Source organism: Mobula birostris, chromosome 4 (assembly GCF_030028105.1).
Source record: "Mobula birostris isolate sMobBir1 chromosome 4, sMobBir1.hap1, whole genome shotgun sequence".
NCBI classification, from domain to species: Eukaryota; Metazoa; Chordata; class Chondrichthyes; order Myliobatiformes; family Myliobatidae; genus Mobula; species Mobula birostris.
Window position 1 is genome coordinate 92,578,768 of NC_092373.1, and position 27,436 is coordinate 92,606,203.

The window sequence follows — 27,436 nt, forward strand, 5'->3', positions numbered from 1 at the left end:
GACTGGAAGAATTGGATCAGCCCATGATTGAATAGCGGAGCAGACTCGATGGGCTGAATGGCCTACTTCTGCTCAAAGGAATTGAGGTGGAATAGTGACCATAATTTCCAGTACTTAACACCACAAGACCATAAGACATAGGAGCAGAATTAGGCCACTCAGCCCATCGAGTCCACTCCGCCATTTCATCATGGCTGATCCCAGATCCCATTCAACTCCATACACCTGCTCTCTCTCCATATCCCTTGATTCCCCCAACCAATCAGGAATCTATCAACTTCTGCTTTAAATATATGCACGGACTTGGCCTCCACCACAGTCTGCGGCAGAGCATTCCACAGATTCACCACTCTTTGGCTAAAAAAAAAATTCCTCCTTACTTCTGTTCTAAAAGGTTATCCCTCAATTTTGAGGCTGTGCCCTCTAGTTTTGGATACCCCCACCAGAGTGTACATTCTCCCCACATCCACCTTATCTAGCCCTTTCAAATTCAAGTAGGTTTCAATGAAATCTCCTCCTATTCTTCTAAATTCCAGTGAATACAGGCCCAAAGCTGCCAAACGCTCCTCATATGTTAATCTCTTCATTCCCGGAATTATCCTAGTGACCCTCCTCTGGACTGTCACCAATGACAATACATTCTTTCTAAGATAAGTGCTGTGGATGTACCTACACCTCAGGGACAGCAGCCGTTCAGGAGGCAACTTATCACCACCTACTTATTACCACCTATTCTTCCAATTTGTCTAAGTCCGGCTACAATCACATTGCATCTTCAGCACTACTCACTCCTCCATCTCTCTTTGTATCACCCACAAACTTTGCCACAAAGCCATCCATTTCACTATTTAAATTCTTAAACAATGTGAAAAGTAGTGGTCCTAATACTGATCCCTGAGGAACACCACTAGTCACCGGCAGCCAACCAGAAAAAGCCCCATTTATTCCCACTTGCTGCCTCCCGCCTGTCAGCCATTCCTCCATCTATGCCAGTATCTTTCCTGTAATGGCATTGGATTTTATCTTGTTAAGCAGCCTCATGTGAGGTACCATATCAAATGCCTTCTGAAAATCTAAGTAAGTGACATCCACTGCCTCTCCTTTGTCCTCCCTGCTTGTTACTTCTTCAAAGAATTCCAACAGATTTCAGGCAAGATTTCCCTTTACAGAAACCATGCTGACTTTGACTTATTTTATCATTAGTCTCCAAGTACCTCAAAACCTCATCCTTAATAATAGACGACAACACTTTTCCAGCCTCTGAGATTTGGCTAACTAGCCTATAATTTCCTCCCTTTTGTCTTCCTCCCTTCTTAAAGAGTGTAGTGACATTTTCAATTTTCCAGTCCTCCAGGACCATGCCAGAATCAAGTGATTCTTGAAAGATCATGACCAATGCATCTGTTATCTCCTCAGCAACCTCTCACAGGACTCTGGGATGTAGTTCACCTGGTCCAGGTGACTTACCTGCCTTAAGACCTTTGAGTTTGCTTTTTTCCCTTTGAAATAGCAATGGCACTCACTCCTGCTCTCTGACACTCACAGACCTCTGGCATGCAGCTAGTGTCTTCCACAGTGAGGAATAAAGCAAAGTTCTCATTAAGTTCATCTGCCATTTCTTTGCCTCCCACTAATATCTCACCAACATCATTTTCCAGTGGCCCAATATCAAATCTCACCTCCCTGTTATTCTTTATATAACTGAAAAATCTTTTAGTATCCTGCTTTATATTATCGGTTAGTTTGCCCTTATATTTTGTTTATTCCCTTCTTATTGCTTTTTGAATTGCCTTTAGTTGGATTTTAAAAGCTTCCCAATCATCCAACTTCCCACTCACTGTTGCTACATTATTATGCCCTTCCCTTGGCTTTTTTGTAGTCCTTAATTTAACTTGTCAGCCACGGTTGCCTACCCCTGCCATTTAAGAACTTCTTTTTCTGTGGGACATACCTATCCTGCGCCTTGTGAACTATTTCCAGAAACCTGAGCCATATCTGCTCTGCCGTCATCACTGCCAGTATCCCCCTCCAATCCACCTGGGCAAGCTCCTCTCTCATGCCTCTGTAGTTCCTTTCATTCCATTGCGATACTGATACATGTGACTTACGCTTCTCCCTCTCAAATTGCAGTATGAATGCAATCATATGATCACTGCCTTTACATTAAGCTGACTAATAAAATCAGAGTTATTACATAACACCCAATCTAAGATAGCCTTTCCCCTGCTAGGCACAAACACTAGCTGCTCTAAAAAGCCATCTCGTAGACATTCAACAAATTTCCTCTCTTGCGATCCGACACCAACCTGATTTTCCCAATCCTCTTTCATATTGAAGTCCCCCATTACAATTATGTCATTACTCTTATTACATACCCTTTCCAGCTCCCTTTGCAATCTCAATTCTACATCTTGGCTACTACTTGGAGGCCTATATATGATTCCCATAATGTTTTCTTTTCCCATTGCAGTTTCTTAACTCCACCCACAAAGATTTAACATTCTCTGAACCTGTCACCTCTTTCTAAAGATGTAATTCCATCTCTTACCAACAAAGTGTTGGGCACGTGGCCAAGTGGTTAAGGCATTTGTCTAGTGATCTGAAGGTCGCTAGTTTGAGCCTCAGCTGTGGCAGTGTGTTTGTGTCCTTGAGCAAGGCACTTAACCACACATTGCTCCAGTGTCTGTGCGAGGAGTGGCGCCCCACACAGACTTCCAATCTGCACCTTGTAAGGCATGAAAATGCCCAACGCAGGCCTCTCATGGTCTGAGTCGACGTTCCCTTCTCCCCTCCCTCCGTACCAATAGAGTCACACCACTGCCTATGTCTTCCTGCCTGTCCCTTTGAAAAACATCCTTTGATGTTAAGCTCCCAACTATGATCTTCTTTCAGCCACGACTCAGTGATGACAACAACGTCTAATCGTGTCATGAGTTTATCCACTTTATTCTGAATGCTACCTGCATTTAAATACAGCACCTTCAGTCCTGCCTTTCAGTCCTTTTGAATTTTGCCTCTGTGTACAATTTAACACTTTGCTCTGCTTGCATTTGTACCCAATCATTGGCTTGTCCTTCCTTATATTCATAAATACATTTTACATCATCTACCTGTAAACCTGCTGGCTCATCCTCAGCTCTATCATACTGGTTCCCATCCCCCTGCCATATTAGTTCAAACCACTCCCAGCAGCTCTGGCAAACCTGCCCACAAGGATATTGGTCCCCCTTGGATTCAAGTGCAAACCTGTCCCTTTTGTACAGGTCACACCTGCCTCAGAAGAGGTCCCAATTATCCAGAGATCTGTATCCCTCCCCCTTGCTCCAATTCTTCTGCCACACACTTATCTGCCACTTCAATCTATTCCTATCCTCACTACCACTTGGCACAGGCAACAATCGTAAGATTATTGTCCTTGATGTCCTACTTCTCAGCTTCCTTCCTAACTCCCTGGATTCTGTTTTCAGGACCTTCTCCCTTTTTTTACCATGTCGTTGGTACCTACATGTACCGTGACTTCTGGCTGCTCACCCTCCCTTTTCAGGATATTGAGGACATGTTCAGAAACATCGTGGACCTTGGCATCTGGGAGGCAAACTACCATCCACGTTTCTTTTCCACAGGTAGGTCGCTTCCCCCAACAGTACTCAAACAGGAGTACTTATTGTTGAGGGGGACAGCCACAGGGGTGCTCTCCACTATCTGAAGTTCTCCCTTCCCTCTCCTGACAGTCACTCACTTATCTATCTCCTGTAGCCTTGGGGTGACTACCTGCCTGTAGCTCCCGTCTATCACCATTTTACTTTCCTTAACAAGCCGAAGGACATCGAGCTGCAGCTCCAGTTCCCTAACTCGGTCTCTAAGAAACTGCATCTCAATGCACCTGGTGCAGATGTGGCCATCGGGGAGGATGGAAGAATCCTGAAAATCCCACATCTGACACCCAGAACAGAACATTGGCCCTGCAGACATACCCCCTATTCTCTCAAGAGTTAATTCAGAAAAAAAGAAATAAGAAATAAAGAATGAACTTACCTACTTACCTTGCCTCCGCCTTTTCTTGCCGAAGCCCTGTTGAACCAAAGCCTTAACACTCTGACTCAGACCACTCCGACGATGACCACTCCCACAATGACTGCTCTGCTAGGCGGTACCTCTCTTTTATAGAGACTGGCTTTTTAAAATTGTTCGCTGGACCTGCACGAAAACACTTTTGTTGTATCTGCACAGTACTTCATTAACAGCTTAGTGTAACACCTTTGTTCCTACTGGACAGGAAACTCTGCTCAAGACCAACTTTACATGCTGCTGGATTGAGAGCACAATAAGTAGCTTTCTCGTTTGGAATCAGATTGCAATGGTTGATTTGACCTAGGTTTGCCTTGTTGTGGAGGATCCCTGCCTGCTCCCTACACCTGCCACCATATATGCAGTTAATAGAATCAATGTAATAATAATAATAATAATAATTTTATTTATAGAGCACTTTTCATACAGACAATGTAGCTCCAAGTATTTTACAATGGGATAAAAGTATAAAAGAAAAATAAGGATGAAAATAAAAGACAAAAAGGTTCTAGTTAAAAGCAAGGTTAAGTAAATAGGTTTTAAGCTGGTGTTTAAAAGTGTCAACTGAGTCTGCATCCCATATAGTTTTAGATATTGAGTTCTGCAGTTTAGGAGTGTAGTTCAAAAAAGCTGACCTACCAATTACCTTTAGAGGGAGATTGTTTAAATTTCAGAGACTGGTGGAAGAAGATCTGAGAGCTTGAGCAGGAGCAAACAAAACTGATTCTTTGATGTACTTTTGTCCCAGGCTATTGAGAACTTTAAAAGCAAGTAACATCACTTTAAAGTGAATTCTAAGAGATCCAGGAAGTCAGAGCAGAGTAGCTGGGATGGGAGTGATATGTTCCCTCACCCTGGTTCAAGTTAAAGTCTAGCAGTGGTGTTCTAAATGAGTTGAAGTTTATCAATATATTGTTTTGGAAGGTCAGTAAAAAGTGCATTGCAGTAACTTAGTCTATTCGATATAAAGGCATGAATTACTTTTCAGCATCATAATGTGACAGAAACAGTTGTGCCTTTGCAATATTTTTTAAATGTAGAAATACTGCTCTAGTCACTTTCTTCATGTGGAATTTAAATCTGAATCAAGGATAACACCCAGGCTAGTTACATCTGATTTTACAAGGGGAGCCAAGTTCCCAAGCTTATCAAGAAGTTTATCTCTTAGCTTTGGTGCCAAACAAAAGTATTTCAGTTTTCATTTAGTTTCAAGAAAGCATTACTCATCCATTTGTTTATTGCAGCCATACCAGATGTCAGGGAAGATAGAGGTGTTATCATCATCAGGCTCAACTGAGATGTACAATTGTGTGTCATCTGTATAACTGTAGAATCAAGTTTATGCTCCCTAATGATGTCTCCTAAGGGGAGTGTGGATAAGGAGAAGAGTAGAGGATGATGACAGCTTCCCTGAGCAACACCAAAACGTACATCGTATCACTTAGAAAATGGGTCTCCAAGACACAAAAAAAAATTCTCTCTAAAATATATGAACAACACCGATTCAGGGCATTACCAGTGAGGCCAACCCAGTTCTCAAGGTGATCTTGGAGAATGTTGTTGTCAATGTGTGGAAGGCAGCACCTAGACCTAGAAGAATTAGAACTGAGACTCTGTTGTCATCAGTGCTGAGCCTAATGTCATTGACAATTTTGTTAAGGGCTGTCTCCGTACTGTGGTTTGCTCTAACGCCTGACTGAAACTTTTCTCAAATATTGCTCACATTCAGAAAGTTGTTGGGTTGGTTGAAAATGACTTTGTTGACCGTTCATCCATGGAACTAGGTTAGGAAATTCACCATGCAGCTCATAATTAGTCGAAGCTTACACTTTATTGTCTCTGCACAAACAACGTCTTCCCCAAGCCAACAACTTAGAACATGAATTCTACTATTACCAATACTGCCTCAATTTATAACTCCAAAATATGGGATCTCCATTGGCCAGACGATCCTTTCCTTGCTCTGCCCCTGGCACAAGGGCTCTTCCTTGTGATGGTAGGTCTCTTGAAAGAGTTATTGCTGATTGCGCACTCGAAGCATCCACTTTTATACTTGTTCCTTATCAATTCAAATATTGCATTCCAGTGGCATTGGCTGTAGGTCATGTGTCCGACCTTTAACACCTTTTTACTGGCTCCGTTCCAGGCCAGCATCCATTTATTGCCTTCTTTCCAGCAAGTGACGATCATTAATTATTGGCTCTTTGCTGCCTTCAGTAACCAGCTTGAATCGCTCCAGGCAGCCACCAACCCCAACATTCACAAGCCTGCATGTTATATTATATCAAAACACCTCACAAATAACCTCTTCTTTGTAAATGATCTCTAGTCCAGCAGATTATCTGAAGCAACATTGTGTTTACTTTAAAACACAGAAAGCAAAGCAACTTCATCTCACAAAATAGAGGATGTAAAACAGTTCCACAAAATGGCAGCCTCCATTTCCAAGCACATGGCAGGAACTGACAATTGATCTGCCTGCTTCCACTGTCCATGACCCACTTGAGTTTGGTGTTTTCTTCCATATTTTAAATCCACCATGGTCAACAACTTCCTCAAGAATCTTACCTAGGAAGGGAAGATTTGATATAGGCCTGTATTTAGCTAGTACCTCACTAGCAAGATTTGGCTTTTTAAGTAGGGGGTTTGACAGCCATAATTTTGAAGGCATCTGGGGAAAACTCCAGTTTCAATGGATGTGTTAATAATTTCCCCAACAGAATTGAAAACACTATTAAAAATTCCTTAAAATTGTGGTAGGGACAGGGTTGAGACAGCAAGTAGATGGTTTACTTTTTGTTACAATCTTATTTATTTCTGAATCAGAAATCTTGTAAATTTTGACATGGTTCCACCTTTTTAAGAGGTTGGCAGTAAAGGTTACAAGTATCTGTAGCTATACTCTCCCTAATGGAAGTAATTTCACTGATAAAAATTATTGCAAAGTCCTCACATTTTGCGGCAGATCATTGACTTAGGAAATTATAGGTTTCAAAAGTTGGTTTATAGTTGAGAACAACACTCTTCAATCAATGTTCCTGATGTAAAGGGCCAAACCAACTGACTCTCCACCCCAGGGGTCAGTAGAGAGGCTTCACAGGCGACTAAGCCTCAGAATGTGGGGCTAAGGCTTTCCCCCAAAGCTTCACACACCCTTTGACAAGAGACAGGGCCATGGACAATACCTCACCAACTCTCAAAGCAGAAGGTGTTTTTATAATAGTTTCTGAAACTAATAGAATTGTACTCGGTTTAAAAAAAATACAATTCATTTTCGGGATTGTAGATGACCTTGGTCCAGCCTCCCAGTGTACCTTTTTCCACCTCAATCTGTTCTCCATTCCTTCCACACTAGAGACAGAAGCATCAAGTTCCAGGCTGCCTGCCCAGAACACTTAAAGGAGCAGTGCTGCTTGAATGAGCTACTAACCGGTGGCCTGGCCAGGCTCCCAGCTTGGTGTGGACATTCATTGGTATTATCCTGAAGATGATTGGGGTTGTTGGGTGAGTGTCTCTGACTCACATACTGACCAATATCACCCAAGATTCAGCCCTTACTATTTTGACAGACAATTAATTTCATTGAGAACCAATCAGAGAAGGGCTACCTCTGGATACAAGGATGGTGCTTGTTGATTTTATTAATGGCTGCTGTTGAAGCTGATTTAGAGTGGAGGTGACCGAGGCTGAGGAGGTTGCTATTTGATGTGCAGCCTAGCTTGTTGGGTGCAGGGTGGGTTGGTGGTGGAGGCAGATGGGGGTGAGGTGTGGTACTGCAGCTACAGAGATGATAAAGTCTGGAGCATTGACTGCAGCCCAGCTTAACCCCAGTCTGTACTGCTGTTTGGTCTGTGATCTACCCTAGATATATCAAATTCACTATGTGTCAACATAGAATGGAGATGTGTTTCTGTGGGCAGCTCTATCTATTTGACGACTGTCCTATGTCTCTCAGATAACAGACTCAAAGGCTCTTGTACTTGACAGTAGACATCGAAGTGAGCATGGACAAGTTGAGCAAAGGGACATTTTTCCTTGCTGTATCACTCTATAGCAAGACAGAATGGCAGATGCATTTTTTCTTGTGTGGTTCTGCAGTGAAGGCCATCCTCTCTGAAGCTGTTGAAGGATGTGATCCACACTGCAATTTAAGGAACAGCTCTTCAGCCCCTGGGAGGAAGTGGGTGAGGAGGAGCCTGGGGTTAAATTTCCTGTAGCTACTCTGCAATTTTGCTTCCCTGCTTGCTTGCAGTTGCTCATGGCCGCAACGTTACCAAGATCCCCTGGTCGACCCAGGTGAGGGAAACGAGGCTGCGGGTTCGTGCCACTTCACGACCGATGCACTGGTTGCAACCTGTTCTGTGTGAAACAAAACGTGCAGCAAGTCTGGGCCATCTCCAGCATAAGCTTTCTCCCAATTTGCTGGTGTCAATCGTCTAGATATAAATCACCGGCACTATCTCGGCTGACATTAATTATTGGAATTATACTAAGATATTCATCACCTTACTGGGCTTATATATACATACACACACAGTGGTATGTAAAAGTTTGGGCACCCCTGGTCAAAATTTCTGTTACTGTAAATAGCTAAGTGTGTAAAAGATGACCTGATTTCCAAAAGACATAATGTTAAAGATGACACATTTCTTTAATACTTTAAGCAAGATTACTTTTTTATTTCCATCTTTTACAGTTTCAAAATAACAAAAAAGGAAAAGGGCCCGAAGCAAATTTTGGGCACTCTGCATGGTCAGTACTTAGTAACACCCCCTTTGACAGGTATCACAGCTTGTAAGCGCTTTCTGTAGCCAGCTAAGAGTCTTTCAATTCCTGTTTGGGGGATTTTCACCCATTCTTCCTTGCAAAAGGCTTCTAGTTCTGTGAGATTCTTGGTCTGTCTTGCATGCACTGCTCTTTTGAGGTCTATCCACAGATTTTCGAAGATGTTTAGGTCGGGGGACTGTGAGGACCATGGCAAAACCTTCAGCTTGTGCCTCTTGAGGTAGTCCATTGTGGATTTTGAGGTGTGTTTAGGATCGTTATCCTGTTGTAGAAGCTATCTTCTTTTCATTTTTAGCTTTCTTTTACAGACGGTGTGATGTTTGCTTACAGAATTTGCTGGTATTTAATTGAATTCATTCTTCCCTCTACCAGTGAAGTGTTCCCCGTGCCACTGGCTGCAACACGAGCCCAAAGCATGATCGATCCACTCCCATGCTTAACAGTTGGAGAGGTGTTCTTTTCATGAAATTCTGCACCCTTTTTTCTCCAAACATACCTTTGCTCATTGCGGCCAAAAAGTTCTATTTTAACTTCATCAGTCCACTGGACTTGTTTCCAAAATGCATCAGGCTGGTTTTGATGTTTCTTTGCAAACTTTTGATGCTGAATTTTGTGATGAGGACGCAGGAAAGGTTTTCTTCTGGTGACTCTTCCATGAAGGTCATATTTGTGCAGGTGTCACTGCACAGTAGAACAGTGCACCACCACTCCAGAGTCTGCTAAATCTTCCTGAAGGTCTTTTGCAGTCAAATGGGGGTTTTGATTTGCCTTTCTAGCAATCCTATGAGTAGTTCTCTCGGAAAGTTTTCTTGGTCTTCCAGACCTCAACTTGATCTCCACCGTTCCTGTTAACTGCCATTTCTTAATTACATTACGAACTGAGGAAATAGCTACCTGAAAACGCTTTGCTATCTTCTTATAGCCTTCTCCTGCTTTGTGGGCATCATTTATTTTAATTTCAGAGCGCTAAGCAGCTGCTTAAAGGAGCCCTTGGCTTCTGATTGTTGGGACAAGGCTTGAGGAGTCAGGGTATTTATAAAGCTTTGAAATTTGCATCACCTGGCCTTTCCTAATGGTGACTGTGAACAAGCCATAGCCCCAACAAGCTAATTAAGGTCAGAGACCTTGGTAAAAGTTATCTGAGAGCTCAAATCTCTTGGGGTGCCCAAACTTTTGCGTGGTGCTCCTTTCCTTATTTTCACTCTAAAATTGTACAAAACCAAAATAATACACTAATCTTGCTTAAAATTTTGAAAAGAATGTTTCATCTTTAACTTTTTGACTTTTGGAGGTCAGTTCATCTTCTACTCACTTAACCATTCACAGTAACAGAAATTTTGACCGCGGTGCATGCCACTGTGTGTGTATATATATATATATATATATATATATATTGCCTTATTACTGCATTGCAACTTTTGAGTGTTTTTTCATAATCAGATCCCAGGATGGTTGAGCTTATTGTCGATTGAACTATTACTTGAATTCTCTTTAGTCAAGATATTCTTGGCACTAAGCTGGTCGGTGGTGTAGTGGCATCTGGCATCCGCCCCGGACTTCTAGGCGAGTGGTTGCGGGTTCGAATCTGCCCGGCTCATTGCATGCTTTAAGTCTGTCTGCGTAGAGCCATCAACTCGGTCCCCCCGTGCAAAGAAACGGCAATTCCCCCGATGCGCCACTAGGGGCGGAGAGCAACAACAACAATAATCGCAGGGAATTTAGCAAGTTTGCTTGCATCCCAATTTAAAACCACAAAATTAATACGTATACTTACGGTACTTCCCCCTAAAATACTGCATGTAACCCCTCACATCACCCGTTTTCCCGCAAGGTAATAGTGATGTTGAAGCCCCGGCTAACGGTGAACGTGTGCAGCTGCAAGTGGAACTATGTGAAACCGTAAAAGCGACGAATTGGGAGCCCTGGGTAAGCGCAGGACAGAGAGCACCGGCACCCAGCCAACCTACCTGCTATCCCCTCGGGCTCCTGGCTCCTCCCGCTTCGGAGTCTGCACCCACAGCAGTATTATCATCAGTCATCGCAGAACCAGAGTGGAGCAAGTGGACGTTTCAGGCCGAGACCCTTCGTCAGGACTAACTGAAGGAATCTCTTACTAGCTCTTCCTTCAGTTAGTCCTGACGAAGGGTCTCGGCCTGAAACGTCGACTGTATCTCTTCCTAGAGATGCTGCCTGGCCTGCTGCGTTCACCAGCAACTTTGATGTGTGTTGGGGGAGAAATAAAGTTGCGTTCAGTGGTAGGATCCCTTTGGAGATGATGCAGAGGCTGATGGGATGGTAGGTAAGGACAAGAGGAACTCTGTCACAGTTGAGGCGGCACGAAGTTGGGGTGAGCGCGGATGGCGGGAAGGTGAGGTGAGGTGAGAATGGAGTGACCTTGTTCATTGGTTATGGACCGTTCGGCAAGCTGATGGCGGGGCGAGAAGCTGTTCCTAAAACGCTGCCTGAGCGTCCTCGGGATCCGATGCCTCCTGGTTGATGGTAGTAATGAGAAAGAGGTCCTTGCCGATGTGAAGGTTCGTTGTGATTGATGCCGCTTTTTTGAAGATGTCCTCGACGGTTGTTGGCTTGTGGCCATGATGGAGGCGGCTGGGTCTACAACCCTTCGCTGCCTCTTCCATGTCAGGCGGTGACGCAACATAATGAGAACGCCCGACTGAGGCATGGCCGGAATGAGGAAATAGTACGATTATGAATGGTTTGACTCCTGGTTAAATGCTGTTCAGTAGCAATCAAACTTCCTTTCCTTTCTGGTTCACGACAGTGTTTCTGCTTGCTCAGATTATCAGGGTATACAGATTTTTGATGCTGGTTAGGAGGATCTATCGCCACCATACCGGAGGGGATTTGGGCTCTGGTTGTCTGGCGGCGTGAGAACAAAGCATTGAAATATGCTACTTTTGTACAAAGATAATCTCATGTCATATCTGTTCACAAATCTGAAAGAGATTTATTCACATAAACAGTTGTAATTGTTTTTCTAAAACTACTTTCATCAGACCGGATTTCCTTACTTAACTGTTCTCAGTTGTGGCGATAAATCAGGGTTTAATAAACGGGTGGGCGTGAGCATGCAAGTCCATGACTGTTCTGGTACCCATAGTCATGGTTCACTTGGAAGAATTATGAAAGCCTTTGGCTCAATCCAGAGCATGGTTTTTTTCTCATTATTATTTTCTCACCGATCCCTTTCTCCTTCGTGAGGTACTTAAAAGCCAAGCTGAGACATAGAACTCTCCCAATAGCAAATCGTTTCAGCGGCGAAGACTCTGAGCTGGGTTTACTGAAACCTCCGAATCTGCAAGGGCAGGTGACTGGTGTTAAAATAGACGTACAACAGAACTTAATGTGGGCCAGTCTTTATTACAGGATAGAGGAGTCCAACAGTAGAAGTTTAAAGTGAGAGAGAGGTCTTTTAAAAGGACTCAAGGCGCATGTGTATCAACAAAGGGTTAGAGTGTATACGGAATGAGCTGCCGGAGGAAGGTACAGTTATGACATTTGACCAGTTCCGTGGATAGGAAAGGATCAGCGGGACTATGGGCCAAATGCAGGCAATGGGACCAACTCGATTAGGTGTTTACTATTTCTGCCTGGCCTGCTGAGTGCTGGCAGCATCTTCTGTTTTCATTTCCAATTCCCAGCATCTGGACTTGTTTTCACTTTTATAAACTTAAGATTTGTAAATCAATACCCATCAGTTCATGTTTGGCGTTATGTCCTGAATTTTAAACAAGTTTTCTAACCCCCAGAAACTCGAGATTTGGAAGCAGCTCCAGGAGTTCTCGAATCTTTAAAGAAATCCAACTGTGATCACGGTGGCAGTAAATGGTTAAGTACAAGGCCACAGTGTGTTGAACTTGTGTATGAAAGGGTCAGAGACAAAGGATTATGCAGTATTCTGCCTGTCTCGCTGTACCAGCTCACTGGAAGATTCATCCCACTCCCGTGTTCTTACCCCACTCTTGCTCTTATTCGAAAGCCCCTCAATTAAATATCTTTAAAGGTTAGCTTTACAGTATTTGTCACATGCACATCAGAACGTACAGCGAAATGCATCGTTTGCATCAAATCTGAGAGGATTATGGTCGGCGTTTCAGCCCGAGACCCTTCGTCAAGACACCGTCCTGACGAAGGGTCTCGGCCTGAAACGTCGACTGTACCTCTTCCTAGAGATGCTGCCTCGCCTGCTGCGTTCACCAGTGACTTTGATGTGTGTTGCTTGAATTTCCAGCATCTGCAGAATTCCTGTTGTTTGCGAGGATTGTGCCGGGTACTTTCCCGGCAACAATGTAGCACGCCCACAACTCAATAGCCCTGACCGTACATCCTTGTAACGTGGGAGGGAATCAGAGCAGGCGGATAGAGACACGGAGAACGTACAAAACTCCTCACACACAGCGGCCGGAATTGAACCCCGATCACGTTACACCAACTACTACACTATCGATTCCCTTTCTCTTCAAGAGCATTCGTTAAAATAGCAACGATTGGAAAACTAGTCTGCGCACTAAAATAAAATCCTGAAACAGTGAAGACTTGATATCATTTCCATTACCCCGTGTCAGATCAATGCCACCAGGTCTATTCCCTATAATGTGTCTCTTGTCTCCCCCCCCCCCCCCGCCCATATCCTCTCCGACTCTCCTGACAGGCACTGACACCACAGAGAATTTACAGCAGCCGATTGCTTTGGGAAACCAGAGCGCCCAGGGTCAGGAGGGAAATGTTCCAGTTCGCAAACAGACAGTGCCCGAGGTCAGGATCGAACGGGCTGGCGGATCTGTCAGGAAATAGCAACAACTACAGCGCTGTCATAAGCTGGAGAATGCTACAACAAGGGAGCGTGGCACCATAAGTCTCTTATATACTTGTTATAGCGGACAGGAAGTATCTGTAGCGTGAGATGTACTGGGCATGGTCACTCAGCCTTCAGTCTACCAGGTACGTGACAACCAAACACCACCCACTTACACTAATCTACACCAATTCCTTTTCAATACTCATCTGCACACTAGGGACAATCACAAACAAGAGAAAATGGGCAGATGCTGGCAATCCAAGCAACACACACAAAATGCTGGAGGCGCTCAGCAGGCCAGGCAGCATGGATAGAAAAAAATACAGTCGACGATTTGCTTGGCTTGGCTGAGTTCCTCCAGCACTTTGTGTGTGTCACGAGGGACATTTATCAGTCTCCCACATTCCTATCCACTTACCCCACATTCTACTACTCACCCACACACTAGGGACAATTTACCAATGATAAGTTAAAAGGAAACCAGAGAACTTGGAGCAAAATCACAGTCATGCAAGTACAGCACCCAGAGTTAGAACAGAACCCAAGTGAACAGAGCTGAGGAAGAGGCTCTGCCCAGCTGTGTCACTGTGTTGCCCACACGGAACCCAATTCAAAAGTAACAAAAACTGCATTGGTATTACAGCTACTGTCTCATTTCCTGCTCCATCACAGTTGCCCCAGATTCTGAACTGCCAATTTCTTCAGCCTCCTAGGCTGTACCTCATCAGTTTCATGTTCCTTCACCAGAGAATCACAGTAAGTTGCTCTCCCTTCTTATAGGTGAGGGTGGGAAAAATGCAATGCTCTTGGACTGTAGTCAACTGTTCCATTGTCTCTTTTCACGTACCACCGAATGCTTCAGCTGAACTCCTGCCTGTCCCGATAGAAGACATTAAAATTACGAGGGGCAGAGACAGGATGTATATTTAGTCTGTGGGGCAGGTTCTATTGTTTGAGGCCGGTAGGTGCCTGGAACTGTTAGCAGGGAAGTGATGGAAGCAGCTGTATGAAAAGGCTGCGAACAAGAGGATACACACCACATGCAGGCAGGTGGGATAAGTATGAACAGTAAAGGGAACCAACTAACTGCTGGGTGAATTCAGCAGTACCTGTTGGAGGAAAGGAATTGTTGACATTCTGACATTACCTAAAATTGGCATCAGAGACAGCACAAAAGTCATGAGCTGTAGGGCATGCTCCTGTTCTATTCCCTGCTTTACATCTTTAACAAACTTTATCTAGCTTGTTTTCTATCTCTCTTCACATCCTCTCTGAACTCATCACATCTGGAAGATTTGACTCCTAATACATTAATTTATTTCCACTAAAATGCTCACCATCCCTCTCCCTCCATTACCACCTCATTAAGTATTTCTAACAACACTTCCTTTCCAGAACCATCCCCTCCAAGTCTACCATCATCACTGGCAGGTAAGCAACTTTAAAAGACAACTCTATATAATTAAAAATAAGGATGCAAGATTGTACGATGATAATACATGATCTTCATAAGATTGGTGTACAAGGACAGCAAGTAACTATGAAACAACAGTGCTATTGTTCACTGCTAGGGAAATTGAATACAAAAGTTGTGCTTCGGTTATATAGGACAATGGTGGGTTCAAACCAGGAGTATTGTGTTAAACCATTACCTTTTTTTGTTACAAACGTTTGTAATTCAAAGAATGTTGATGCATTGCAATCAGTTCAAAAGTAGTTCACTGGCTTGATAGGTGGAATGGACAGGTTATTTGATGAAAAATGACTGGATAGACTATGTTTGTATCTGCTGGAATTTAGAAGAGCAAGAACATAGACACCACAGGAACAAGCCCATCACATCTACACACATGATGCCAATTTAAATCAAGACTCACCTGCCCTTAGATGACCCATATCTCCCCTTTAATGGAAGAACTACTATTCGAGGTCACTGTTTTATAACAATTACACACAGACAAGGCATTTTTTTCTCTGAGGTTGGAATTCTCCTCTGTAAAAGGTGGCAAAAAAAAATCAGAGTTTATGAATATTTTTAAGGCAGAGAAACTTGGATACTTGGTAGGCAGGGATGTGGTGTTCAGTCTCAAGGGGCTGAAAGACTACTCCCAGATAATTATGATGCTTGTATCTCCGTAAAATATGACCCCTTATCCTTGTGAGTTTCCACTCCAGCAACTTTTCTTACCATTGTCACCTGTTCAATTAATGCCCACATGCCCTAAACAATTTTATTTTAACTGCTGACTGGTCTTCGGTGCTGAAATGGCCTTCGCGTAAGTCACACAGATATTGTGAGACTGTGGTAAACTCTTCCTTCTTATCTTCCTGAACTGGTCAACCGAGTCACCCTCACCAAACACCTCATCTGTGATGCCATCCTCCTCAAATTTGTCAATGACACTACAATTGTTGGACAAATCACAGGCAGTGATGAGTCAGCTGACTGGAGTGGAATAGGTCACCTAGTTGAGTGGAGCCACAAAACCCTCTCGCTCAGCATCAAAACTAAAGAGCTGATTGTTGACTTCAGGACAAGGAAGGAGGATAGCCATGCGGCAGTCTACACTGGGGGAAATAGGCACTCTAGAGTCAGCAGCTTTGAATTCCTGATGTTAACATATCAAATCCTGGGTCCAGCACATAGAAGTAATCATAAGGAAAGCACACCAGCATCTTTACTTTCTTAGGAGGTTAAGGAGGTTTCAGTTGTCAACTAACAAATTTACAGGTGTACTGTGCAAGTATCCTGTCTAGTTGCATCATGGTCCAGTATGTCAATTAGAAAGTAAGAAACTGCAGTGAGTAATGAGCTCAGCCAAGTGACACCATTGTTGTGGGTCATATCAAAGGCGGTGATGAATCAGCATACAGGAGGGAGATTCAAAATTTGGCCGATAACAACAAACTCTCAATGTTAGCAAGACCAAAGAACTGATTTTAGATTTCAGGAGAGGGAAACCAGAGGGCCATGAGCCGGTACTCATTGGAGGGTCAGTAACTTTAAATTCTTAAGTGTCACTATCCCAGAGTACCTGTCCTGGACCCATTATATAAATGTAATTGCAAAGAAAGCACGACAGCACCTATACTTCCTCAGGGGTCTGCAGAGATTCAGCATGACAAACTTCTACAGATGTGTGGTGGAAAGTGTACTAACAGGCTGCAATACAGCCTGGTATGGGAACACCAATACCTTTCAACAGAAAATCCTACAAAAGGTAGTGGATTTGGCCTATTACATCATGGGTAAAAACCCTCCCAACCATTGAGCACATCTACATGAAACACTGTTGTAGAAAAGCAGCATCCATCATCAAAGTTCCTCACCATCCAGGTCATGGTCTTTTGTCGCTGCTGCCTTGAGGTAGAAGGTACAAGAGTCTCAGGACTCACATCACCAGGCTGAAGAATGGTTACTACTTCTCAATCATCAGGCTCTTGAACAAAAGGGGATAACTACACTCATCTATTGAGATGTTCCTACCAGTGATCTCACTGCAAGAACTCTTTATCTTGTTGTTTCATGCTCTCGTTATTTATTTATATTTGCATTTGTAGTTTGTTGTCTACTATGCTCTTTCTCCTTCATTGATCCTGTTCTATAGATTTGTTAAGTATGCCCACAGGAAAAAGAATCTCAGGGTTTTATGTGGTGACACGCATGTACTCTGACAACAAATCTTCCTTTGAACTTTGTGTATCATGCACATATCCCTTCCCACCATCAGTCATATCAACAGGAGGCCCTTAAGAAAACCACACCTATCAAAGATCCCCATCATCCAGGGAATGCCATCTTTTTGCAGCTCTCATTGAGCAGGACGTACAGAAGCCTGAAGTCCCACACCACCAGGTTCAATAACAGCTACTTCCCTTCAACTATTTGGTTCTTGAACCAACTGGACAAACCCTAATCACTACAGTTTAACAATACTATCAGAACCAGGTGTAATATATCTGGCATACATCATGAAATTTGTTGTTTTGCGGCAGCAGTACATTGTTATACATAATTTTTAAAAACGATAAATTACAATAACAAATATATATATTAAACAAAAAAGTGCAGAAGGAGCAGAAAAAGTGAGGTAGTATTAATTTATTGTCCATTCAGGAATCTGATGGCAGAGGGGAAGAAGCTGTGCCTGAAACATTGATTGTGTATCTTCAGGCTCCTGTACCTCCTCTTTGATGGTAGCAATGAGAAGACAGCATGTCCTGGGTGATGAGGTTCCTTAATGATATTTGCTGCATTTTGAGGCATCACCTTTTGAAGGTGACCTCAGTGCTGGGCAGTATAGTGCCCATGGTGGAGTTGACTTAGTTTAAAACATTCTGCAGCTTCTTTCGATCCTGTGCAGTGACCCCTCCATGCCAGACGGTGATGCAACCAGTTAGAATGCCCTCCATGGTACATCTATAGAGATTTGCTTGAGTCTTTGGTGACATACCGAACTCCTCATGAAATATAGCCACTCTTATGCCTTCTTTGCAACTGTATCAATATGTTGAGCCCAGGATAGATCGTCAGAGATGTTGATCACTTATGCCACTATGACTACTTTGCACTATAATTGACTGTTTTGTTCTACTTGTGTTTTCTTTTAAATTGTATCACAATGGCTTGAAAACGTATTCAGCCCTACAACTGTTTTCAGATTTTACTCTCATTTTCTAAATATAAAATATATTGAAGTAGGATTTTTGAGCAAATCTACAAAACATTGTGCATCATGATAAATCAAAAGCAAAATGCCAATACCTGTCAAATTACTAAAAATTAAAAACTGAAAAAGTATTCATCCCTTTTGTAATTGTAACACTGACTTTCCTCAGGTGCAATACATTACCTTGCTAACTCACTCAGTTGGTTAATGGAAACTGAGGATCACCTGTTTTCAATGAATTCATAAGAATAAATAACCACTCTCTCTGTAAGGGCCAACAGATGGTAGATATTCAACAGACCAAACCAAAATGAAAACAAAATAGCATTCAAGACAAGTCATGGAAATGATAACAGGGAAGTACAAATCTGTGTGTGTGTGTGTGTGTGTGTGTGTGTGGTGTAAATCGAACACTGTGCATCAGGTAATGCCATACCTGCAGTAAAATATGGTGGAGGTAGCATAATGCAATGAGGATGCTTTTCAACAGCAGGGGCTGGAAATTTGCTCAGGATTGATGGGAAGATGAATGCTGCTAAATACAGAGAGATCCTGGATAAAAACCTGCTACTCTCTGCCAGAAAGCTTAAACTGGGGAGGAAGTTAGTCTTTCAGCAGGACAACAACCCAAAGCACACCATTAGAACAAGCATGAAGTGGTTTCAAACGAAAAAAATTAATGTCCTTGAGTGGCCCAGTCAAGAATCCTCACCTTAACCCAATCGAACATCTCCGGCAAGATCTCAAGACTGCTGTTTGCCGCCAACTAACCAGGCACAGCTTGAGCAATTTTCCAAGGATGAAGAGCTGGGCACTAAATCAATAATGCACATCAACTTAGCTGATCTTCTCATGACTAGCCCCATCTTCATAAAGTCCAATAAGTGACCTTACTTCTGTGAGCCATGTTCTCAATATCAGTACGATTAAATACAATAACAGAAAGTTACACACTTGTGTTATCTAAAAATTTTATTTTGTTTTAGTATTAATTAGAAAAGAGTCCAAAACCCCAAATTCCCAGTAAAATCAGACTCTACTGTTAGGCACTTTAATAGATGTGTTCATCTCTTTGTTATAGTTTCTCCTTTAATACTGCAGTAATTTAGCCACAGAATTCACCAACACTCTTATCAGAACCACCAGTGAGGTGTGTGGAGTACTATCCATTGGATATTTTGCCACAGTCACAGTGTGTTGAATGGTTGAACTTTCGCATCACTGCCTTGTGGTTCTGTACAGTTCTGAAAGGCAGGTCAGGGTAGAAGGACAACCCCGGTTATCTGAATTGGCCCATCTCTTCCCTGGAGACTACATCTTATTGTAACTACTTTCACAAACAGTGAGAGGACATGAGAACTCTGCTCTCCATGTGTCCCATCTCACATTCCCAACGATTGTTTTGCTTATAGACAATGTATGATGTTGTACATTGTGTGGGACCATATGAAATGTGCAGTGTGCTGCATGGAGTGCGGCTTGATGCAATGTTTTCGTTGTGCAGCGATGCACAGTGGTAAGTTTGCAATGCAATGATGCATTTTTTTCACAGTGTATCCATGGAGGTTGGGTGCAGTGCAGTAACAAAGCTAGAAGATGCACATGGGAAGGGGTTATCTGCAAAGGATACAGTGTAGAATGAGAAGTGTATGAACATCAGGAGTTCTCTGGATGCAGTTACTGCACTCATCACTCTCTGGGGCTGCACATAGTTGGTGCAGTGCAAAAGACTGAAAATGCAGAGGTCGCATTCTACAGAAACCTGATGCATTAACCACTGTTACTGTAAACACATCGCAGTTTTTAAACAACAGTGAAAATAAATCAAAACAATTTTCTTTTTAATGAAAATAAATAAGACTTTGGGGCATTGAAAGGCATTTGGGTCTGTGCCATCGACAATGTAGCACCTGTGTACATCAGATGGGAATACTGCTTGAAGATTCTAATTAACCTGTTCTAATACTAAACATTCAACTCATTCCATCAGCAGAAGCCTTAGGAGTCAGTGTAGCATCAATGAATGCACCCAACATTAAGATAATTTAATGCATTGTTGTGGCTGCAATATGAAGATGAGGGGAATCTGGCATCAATGCAGAGAAGGTCCCACTGCAAAAACAATATTAGGATAACTTGGGCCAAGCATCTTATTGCAAGTTTGAATCCGTCGACATTTGCCCAATTACAGCCACAGAAAAATTTAACTCCTACAGCTCTCTTTCGAGTGTGCACACCAATCATCAAGGCATTTTGTGACTAACATCAAAATAATTTCATCACACTGATCACAAACATGGAGGAAGCTGGTACTTGGTCCCGACAGTCAGTGCTGGTGACTAGTCAGAACTCCAGAAAGTTAGTACAAACAATAAAAACTTTTCTTTTAAAAAAAAGACAGCTACACAGCTTCTCTCCTGAATTCTAATGCAAATCGCCACTAAGATACATAATATACATAAAAAGGCATTAAGCAGAACATCCCAAAGCCCCGCTCACCCAATACAGTACGTAATGTCCTTAGGAGACAAGCAACTGGCAGAGCGAACTGCATGCTGGGAGAAGTCCAAATTCCACAGAGGCGGCAGCTAATCTGTCTTTCAATCTGCAATTCAAGTATTGAAACGTAGAGGGAAGGAAGAGGGACCACTTTTTGTTTGGAAATATCAAAGCAGCATCAACCTTGCTTGTGTGGGTTAGCTGGTGGTAGGCACGTGTAATGCCTTAGTGGGGCCTGCCAGCTGCTCTGGCATTTTGTTGCAGACCGTAATACTTGATTCCGAATCTCTGGGGCAGAAGGGAGTCATTGAGGAGAGCTAACGATTGCTTTTCATCGCGTCTTTGGCAGCCAAAATTAGCGGCGTCAAACTGGATAAGGGCTTAGCCAGCTTCAGGAATGGATGCTGCAGAACAAAGCAAGAAAGATGACCCTTCGATACCATTGAAAAAAATACTGACAGTTAGCACAGTACTAGTTAAATGTAGTGACCAGCTTCTAGGTTGACAGGAAGGACAACGACGTATGCTAAACTTAAGGGAGGGGAGAAGTTACCAAGCCTCTAAGATGCAAAAGACTGTAGATGTTGGAATCTGGAGCAGCAATCGGCTGGAGAAACGGTTCAGCAGCATCGATACAGGATTGAACAGGTGGAGGGGGCGGACTGTCAGCGATTCAGGTTGAAATTACATCAGCACTGAGTGGAGAAGGGAGGTGACCAGCATAAAGAAGAAAGGGTTTGGGGGGGAGTGGTGAGACAGCAGCCCATGTTGGCTGGTGGACTGAGAAGGGGTGAAAGATGATGGGCAGAATGTGTAAGGGGAGGTAAGTGCAGTTCCCAAGGATCCAGTTGTTCAGTTTCCTCTGAATTAATTTTCTAATTTTGAGGAAAGCAAAATTCTAATATATTAGTGGAAGTCGTAGAGATCCTTCATGAATAATGGTAACACTGAATGATGGCAGAATTTGCACACATGCATATAAATAAAGATCTGTTTGGATGTGGACACCTATCAATGGGAATTTACATACAAAAAGCAAGCATTTGGAGAGATTGATACTGGCTAGAAATTTCAAATTAAAATAGGATCAATACCTGCAGTAGTTCTTTCCCAGAGCCCCGTTTCTCTACATCCATCTCCAAGCAGCGGTTCAGAAAATCACGGAAGATTCCAGAGAGCTTCTCTGGATTCTGAAGCTCTGGAGTCCCATTGGTGGCGATGAGGTACAAGGCCTACAATGTATACAGATAAATGAAATGTTGCTAGACCAGATGGAACCCTGCTTGCCTCCTCCTCGTTTCTAGCAAAGATCTCAACTAGGTCAGAGGAACTACAAAAAGCTTCATTTAATTAATATTCCCCAAATGATTGTGAACCTGTCAATGTGCGAGAAAACCACCTGCCATAAATGCCTTATTGAACACAAGTCTCACCAGATACAATGAGAAAAGCTGGGGATCTTAGGAACAGAGCTTGAAAACACACACCGCCAGGCTCAAGGACAGCTTCTCTGCCACTTTTAGGTTCTCAAACGGACCTCCTGTACGTTGAAGATGAGTCCTTTCCTTCACAATCTACCCTTGTCATGGCCCATGCATCTCACTGCCTCCCTACACGGCACTTTCTCTGTAACTGTAACACTATTCTGCATCTTTGTATTTCCCTTGTAGTACTTATGTTTTGAAATGATATGTATGGATGGCACGCATAACAAAGTTTTTACCTTGGTACATGTGACAAAAATAAATCAATTCCAATTGATGATCGTCATTTAAATTACTTATTCTTCATTTGTAGGATTTGAATTTGCTGCCTAAACTAGCATTCAATTGCTTGTGTCTGACCTTTGATCTGACTGGATTGCTGAGCCGCTTCTGAAGGCATTGGTCAGCTCTGAGTTAAGACTAGGGCCGAGGCAAGGATCGGATACTGGTGTGTTGTTTTGGTCAGACTGTACCATTATCACTGTTGCTGGCTGAGTGGTGCCATAACAACCTCTTACGCAATGTCAACAAGACCAAGGAGTTGATTATTGACTTCAAGAGGAGGAAACCAGAGGTCCATGAACCAGCCCTCATCAGAGGTGGAGAGGGTCAGCAACTTCAAATAATCATTTTTGAGGAGGTGTCCTGGGCCCAGCACATGTGCAATTATGGAGAAAGCACGGTACGCCTCTCCTTCCTTAGGAGTTTACAAAGATTCAGCATGACACTTAAAACTCTGAAAACTTCTATAGGTGTGTGGTGGACAGTATATTGACTGGCTGCATCACAACCTGGTATGGAAACACCAATGCCTTGGAACTGAAAATCCTACAAAAATTAGTGGATATGGCCCAGTCCATCATGGATATAGCCTTCCCCACCATTGAGCACATCTACAAGGAGTGCTCTCGCTGGAAAGCTGCATCAATCATCAGGGACCCCCACCATCCAGGACATGCTCTCTTCCCACTGCTCCCATCAGGAACGTGGTACAGGAGCCTCAGGACTCACACCACCAGGTTCAGGGACAGTTATTACCCCTCAACCATCAGACTCTTGAACCAAAGGGGATAACTTCACTTGCTCCATCACTGAAATGTTCCCACAACCTATGGACTCACTTTCAAAGGCTCCTCATCTCATGTCCTTGATATTTATAGTTTATTTATTTATTATTTCCTTTTTGTATTTGCACAGTTTGTTGCCTTTTGCACATTGGTTGAACAAAGTGCAGTCTTTCATTGATTCTATTATGGTTATTATTCCATTATAGATTTATTGAGTGTGCTCACTAGAAAATAAATCTCAGGGTTGTATATGGTGACATATATGTACTTTGAGAACAAGTTTAGTTTGAACTTTGATATTAGCTTTGCATTCTGATTACATGGATTTAAAGTTACTGATCTTTACAATGGGCCCTAATCAGAATTATGTTCAATATCACTGGCATATGTTGTGAAATGTGTTGTTTTGCATCAGCAGTACATTGCAAAGCATAACAAAGTATAGTGCAAGAGAGAAAAACTGAAAAAAAAGTGAGGTAGTGTTCATGGGTTCATTATCCATTTGGAAATCTGATGGCAAAGGGGAAGAAGCCGTTCCTAAAACATTGAGTCTGTGTCTTCAGGCTCCTGTATCTCCTCCCTGATGGCAGCAATGAGAAAAGCTTGTTGATTAGTACTGAGGGTTTGATGGTGTTGAACGCTGAGCTGTAATGAATAAACAGCAGCCTAACATAGTTATTGCTGCAGTCTAGGTGCCCGAAGACTGAGTGGAAAGCCAGTGAGATTGTATCGGCTATAGACCTATTGTGACAACAGGCAAGTTGCAGCAGGTCCAGCTCCTTGCTTAGGCAGGAGTTAATCCTAGTCATGTCCAACCTCTCACAGCACCTCATCACAGCAGATGTGAGTCCAACTGGGCGATAGCCATTGAGGCAGCTCATCCTGCTCTTCTTGGGCCTTGAATGCTCCTGCCCATTGGCTGGCACAGGTTATCACAGCCATGTCAGGTACACCATCAGAGCCTGAAGCCTTGCAAAGGTTCACCCTCCTGAAAGGTGTTCTGACATCAGCCTCCAAAACAGATATCACGTGGTCACCAGATGCTGCAGGGAATCGCACAGGTGTAGTTTTATTATCCCTCTCAAAAGCATGCGTAAAAGGCACTGAGCTCTTCTGGAAGTGAAATACCATAGCCGCTCACAATGTTAGGTTTCGGGTTGTGGGAAGTAATGGCCTGTAAAGCCTGCCAGAACTCATGTGCATCTGATTCTGTCCCTAACTTCACTTGAAATTGTTTTTTCAGTTTTAAAAGGTGATTGGACTTTCCAAAGTGCAGACATGGGATGGCACAGCAAGCGTTCTTGGTGGTGTAAAAATGGTCAAGTGTGTTGGCTCTTCTGGTTCCACAAGTAATATGTTGGTGGTAGTTGTTTAGAGAATTCTTCAAGCTGGCTGGTTGAAATCCCCCACAATGATAAGGAAGGTATCAGCGTGTGCTGCTTCGTGACTGCTGAACACAGAGCTCAGCTCCCCCAGTACCTGCCTGACATTGGCCAAAGGAGGAATGTGCACCTAGATGTTGTAGGTTGGATGTGCAGGATCGAGTCAGAGTTGCCACACAGGTGGATCACCATGAACTATACCCTGTCCATTCTACCTTTAAAAGACTCAGCTGTCCTGTCTTTGCTCTGAATGGTGAAGCCCTTGGGCTGCAGCGCTGCGTCCAAAATGACATGCCATGACTCTGTGAAGCAAAGTATAGAGCAGTCCCTGATGTCCCTTTGATAATGCAACCTTGCTCCAAGATCCTCAATTTTATTTTTCAGAGACTGTACATTTACCAGTAAGAGAGTCAGGAGTTACAGGGAGGGGGTGGTCTTAGGGCTTTGCATTTCAATTGTACCTGCAGCCAAGTTAGCCTTCTTAATTTCCTTTTTCCTAAAGGAGAACTGTACCAAGGGTTAGAAATTAAGGGGGGGGGGTAGTATCAGAGGGGGATCTTTTCCACCTAGAGAGTGACAGGTACCTGGAATGCATTGACAGACAGAATGGTGAAAGCAGAGTTGCTGGCAGCACTGAAGTGTCTAAAATTACTGAGGCGTAGAAGGCTATGGGCTAATATTGGTAGATGTGATTAATACAGATGGGTGCCAACTGGTTGGCAGAGATAGTGAGTGGCCTGTTTCCACGAAAATAGAAGAGGCAATAGAAAGAGAGGAAATACAAAATCAGACAGGATTCTGTGATCTTTTGGCTGAGTCAAACAATGAAACCTCTTGTCTCCCTCCCACCTCCCCAGTGACTTTCATTCTTCCAATCTTTATCAAATCATTTGTCTCCACTATCTGCAGTGAGGTCCATTCCACACAATTATCATCCCATGCTTGATAAATAAATATTAAACCACATACTTTGAAGGGGACAGAGAAAGTCTTCATAATATAAAAAACGAATGCATTAAAATCTCCACGTTCTATCTTCAGCAGTGGGAATCACAATATACTTCAAGTCTTCATATACAAGACCACCAGTGAAAGTAGACTCACCCTCAGTGGATTCTCATTTAGATAAGGAGGTTCTCCTTCCACCATTTCAATTGCCATGATTCCCAGCGACCAGATATCAACTTTGGGACCGTAAGCTTTTCTTGTTACCACCTCTGGTGCCATCCAGTAAGGGGTTCCTACCATGGTGCTGCGTTTGCTCTGCTCTGGTGTAATCTGGGCACAGAAGCCAAAATCGGCTTTATGGGCACAAATAGAACAAAACAATTAATGTTAAAATATTTTACCGGGATAACAAGTAAACACAAACAAGGGAGTTTTTTTTAAGTCATTAGCAGATTTCAGAATATTATTCCTTCAGTGAGAAACATGATTGAATTGCTGTTGTAGTTTGTAGAAAGAACACCCCTTGTAACATGTAGAGAAAATGTAACATCTTATTCTTGTACTAGCCAACACACAGAATGCTGATCTGCGTTGAAAGGATTGTGCAACTTCAACAATATGTGCAATTTGCCATAATCCTAGTCTCCACAGTTATTAGCATCAATCTTTATTCAGCCAAGAAACCTTAACATTGGAAAATCAGTCAAATTGAGAATGTTAAAACGGTAACATAATATCAAGACTACATTTAAGTTTTATGTATAACACGTTTTGATGAAGGGAATTCAACCTGAAATATTAAGTTTCTCTTTGTACACAAGACCAAAAGACAGAGGAGCAGAAATAGATCATTCTGCCCATTGAGTCTGCTCCACCATTTCCTTCTCAACCCCACTCTCCTGCCTTCTTCCCATCACCTTTCATGCCCTGACTAATCAAGAACCCATCAACCTCCACCTTAAATATACCCAATGACCTGGCCTCCACAGCCGTCTGTGGCAAAGAATTCCAGATTCACCACTCGCTGGCTAAAGTTGTTCCTCATCTCCATTTTAAATAGATGTACCATTATTCGGAGGTTGTGCTCCCTGGTTCTTGACTCCCACACTATAGGAAACAGGCTTTTCAACATTTGATAGGTTTCAATGAGATCACCCTGCATTCTTCTAAATTCCAGTGAGTACAAGCACAGAGCCCTCAAATGATAAACCTTTCATTAGGGAATCATTTTCGTGAACCTCCTTCTAACCCTCGCTAATGTCAGCACATCCTTTCTTACATAAAGGGCTCCAAACTGCTCACAATACTGTTGTGCCTCCTGCCAATCAGCCAATACTCTAACTATCCTAATACCTTTCCTGTAAAACCATGGCTGCGTCATGTGTGACACCTTGTCAAAGGCCTTCTGAAAATCCAAGTACACAACTTCCACTGACACCTTTGTCTATCCTGCTTGTTACTTCCTCAAAGAATCCCAACTGATTTGTCAGGTAAGATTTTTCTGTAGGGAAACCATGTTGACATTGGCCTATTTTATTATGTGTCTCCAAGTACCCCGAAACCTCATCCTTAACAATCAACTCCAATAGTCATAGTCATACTTTATTGATCCCGGCGGAAATTGGTTTTCGTTACAGTTGCACCATAAATAATAAATAGTAGCAGAACCATAAATAGTTAAATAGTAATATGTAAATTATGCCAGTAAATTATG

The 27,436-nt window shown here is 42.9% G+C and overlaps 1 protein-coding gene across 2 annotated transcripts in view; it reads right to left on the reverse strand.

Annotated features, from left to right (window-relative positions):
* Positions 1-19,296: 19,296 nt before the first annotated feature.
* LOC140196479 (serine/threonine-protein kinase PAK 2-like) overlaps positions 19,297-27,436 on the reverse strand; it is a 100,050-nt gene continuing 91,910 nt past the window's right edge. For both annotated transcript variants that reach the window (XM_072255757.1, XM_072255758.1), the window contains exons 13-15: positions 25,879-26,075; positions 21,936-22,073; positions 19,297-21,245 (exon numbers count right to left, since the gene is read on the reverse strand). In XM_072255757.1, coding sequence (XP_072111858.1) covers positions 21,159-21,245; positions 21,936-22,073; positions 25,879-26,075 — 422 coding nt within the window. In that variant the 3' untranslated portion in view covers positions 19,297-21,158. The remainder of the gene's footprint in view (positions 21,246-21,935; positions 22,074-25,878; positions 26,076-27,436) is intronic.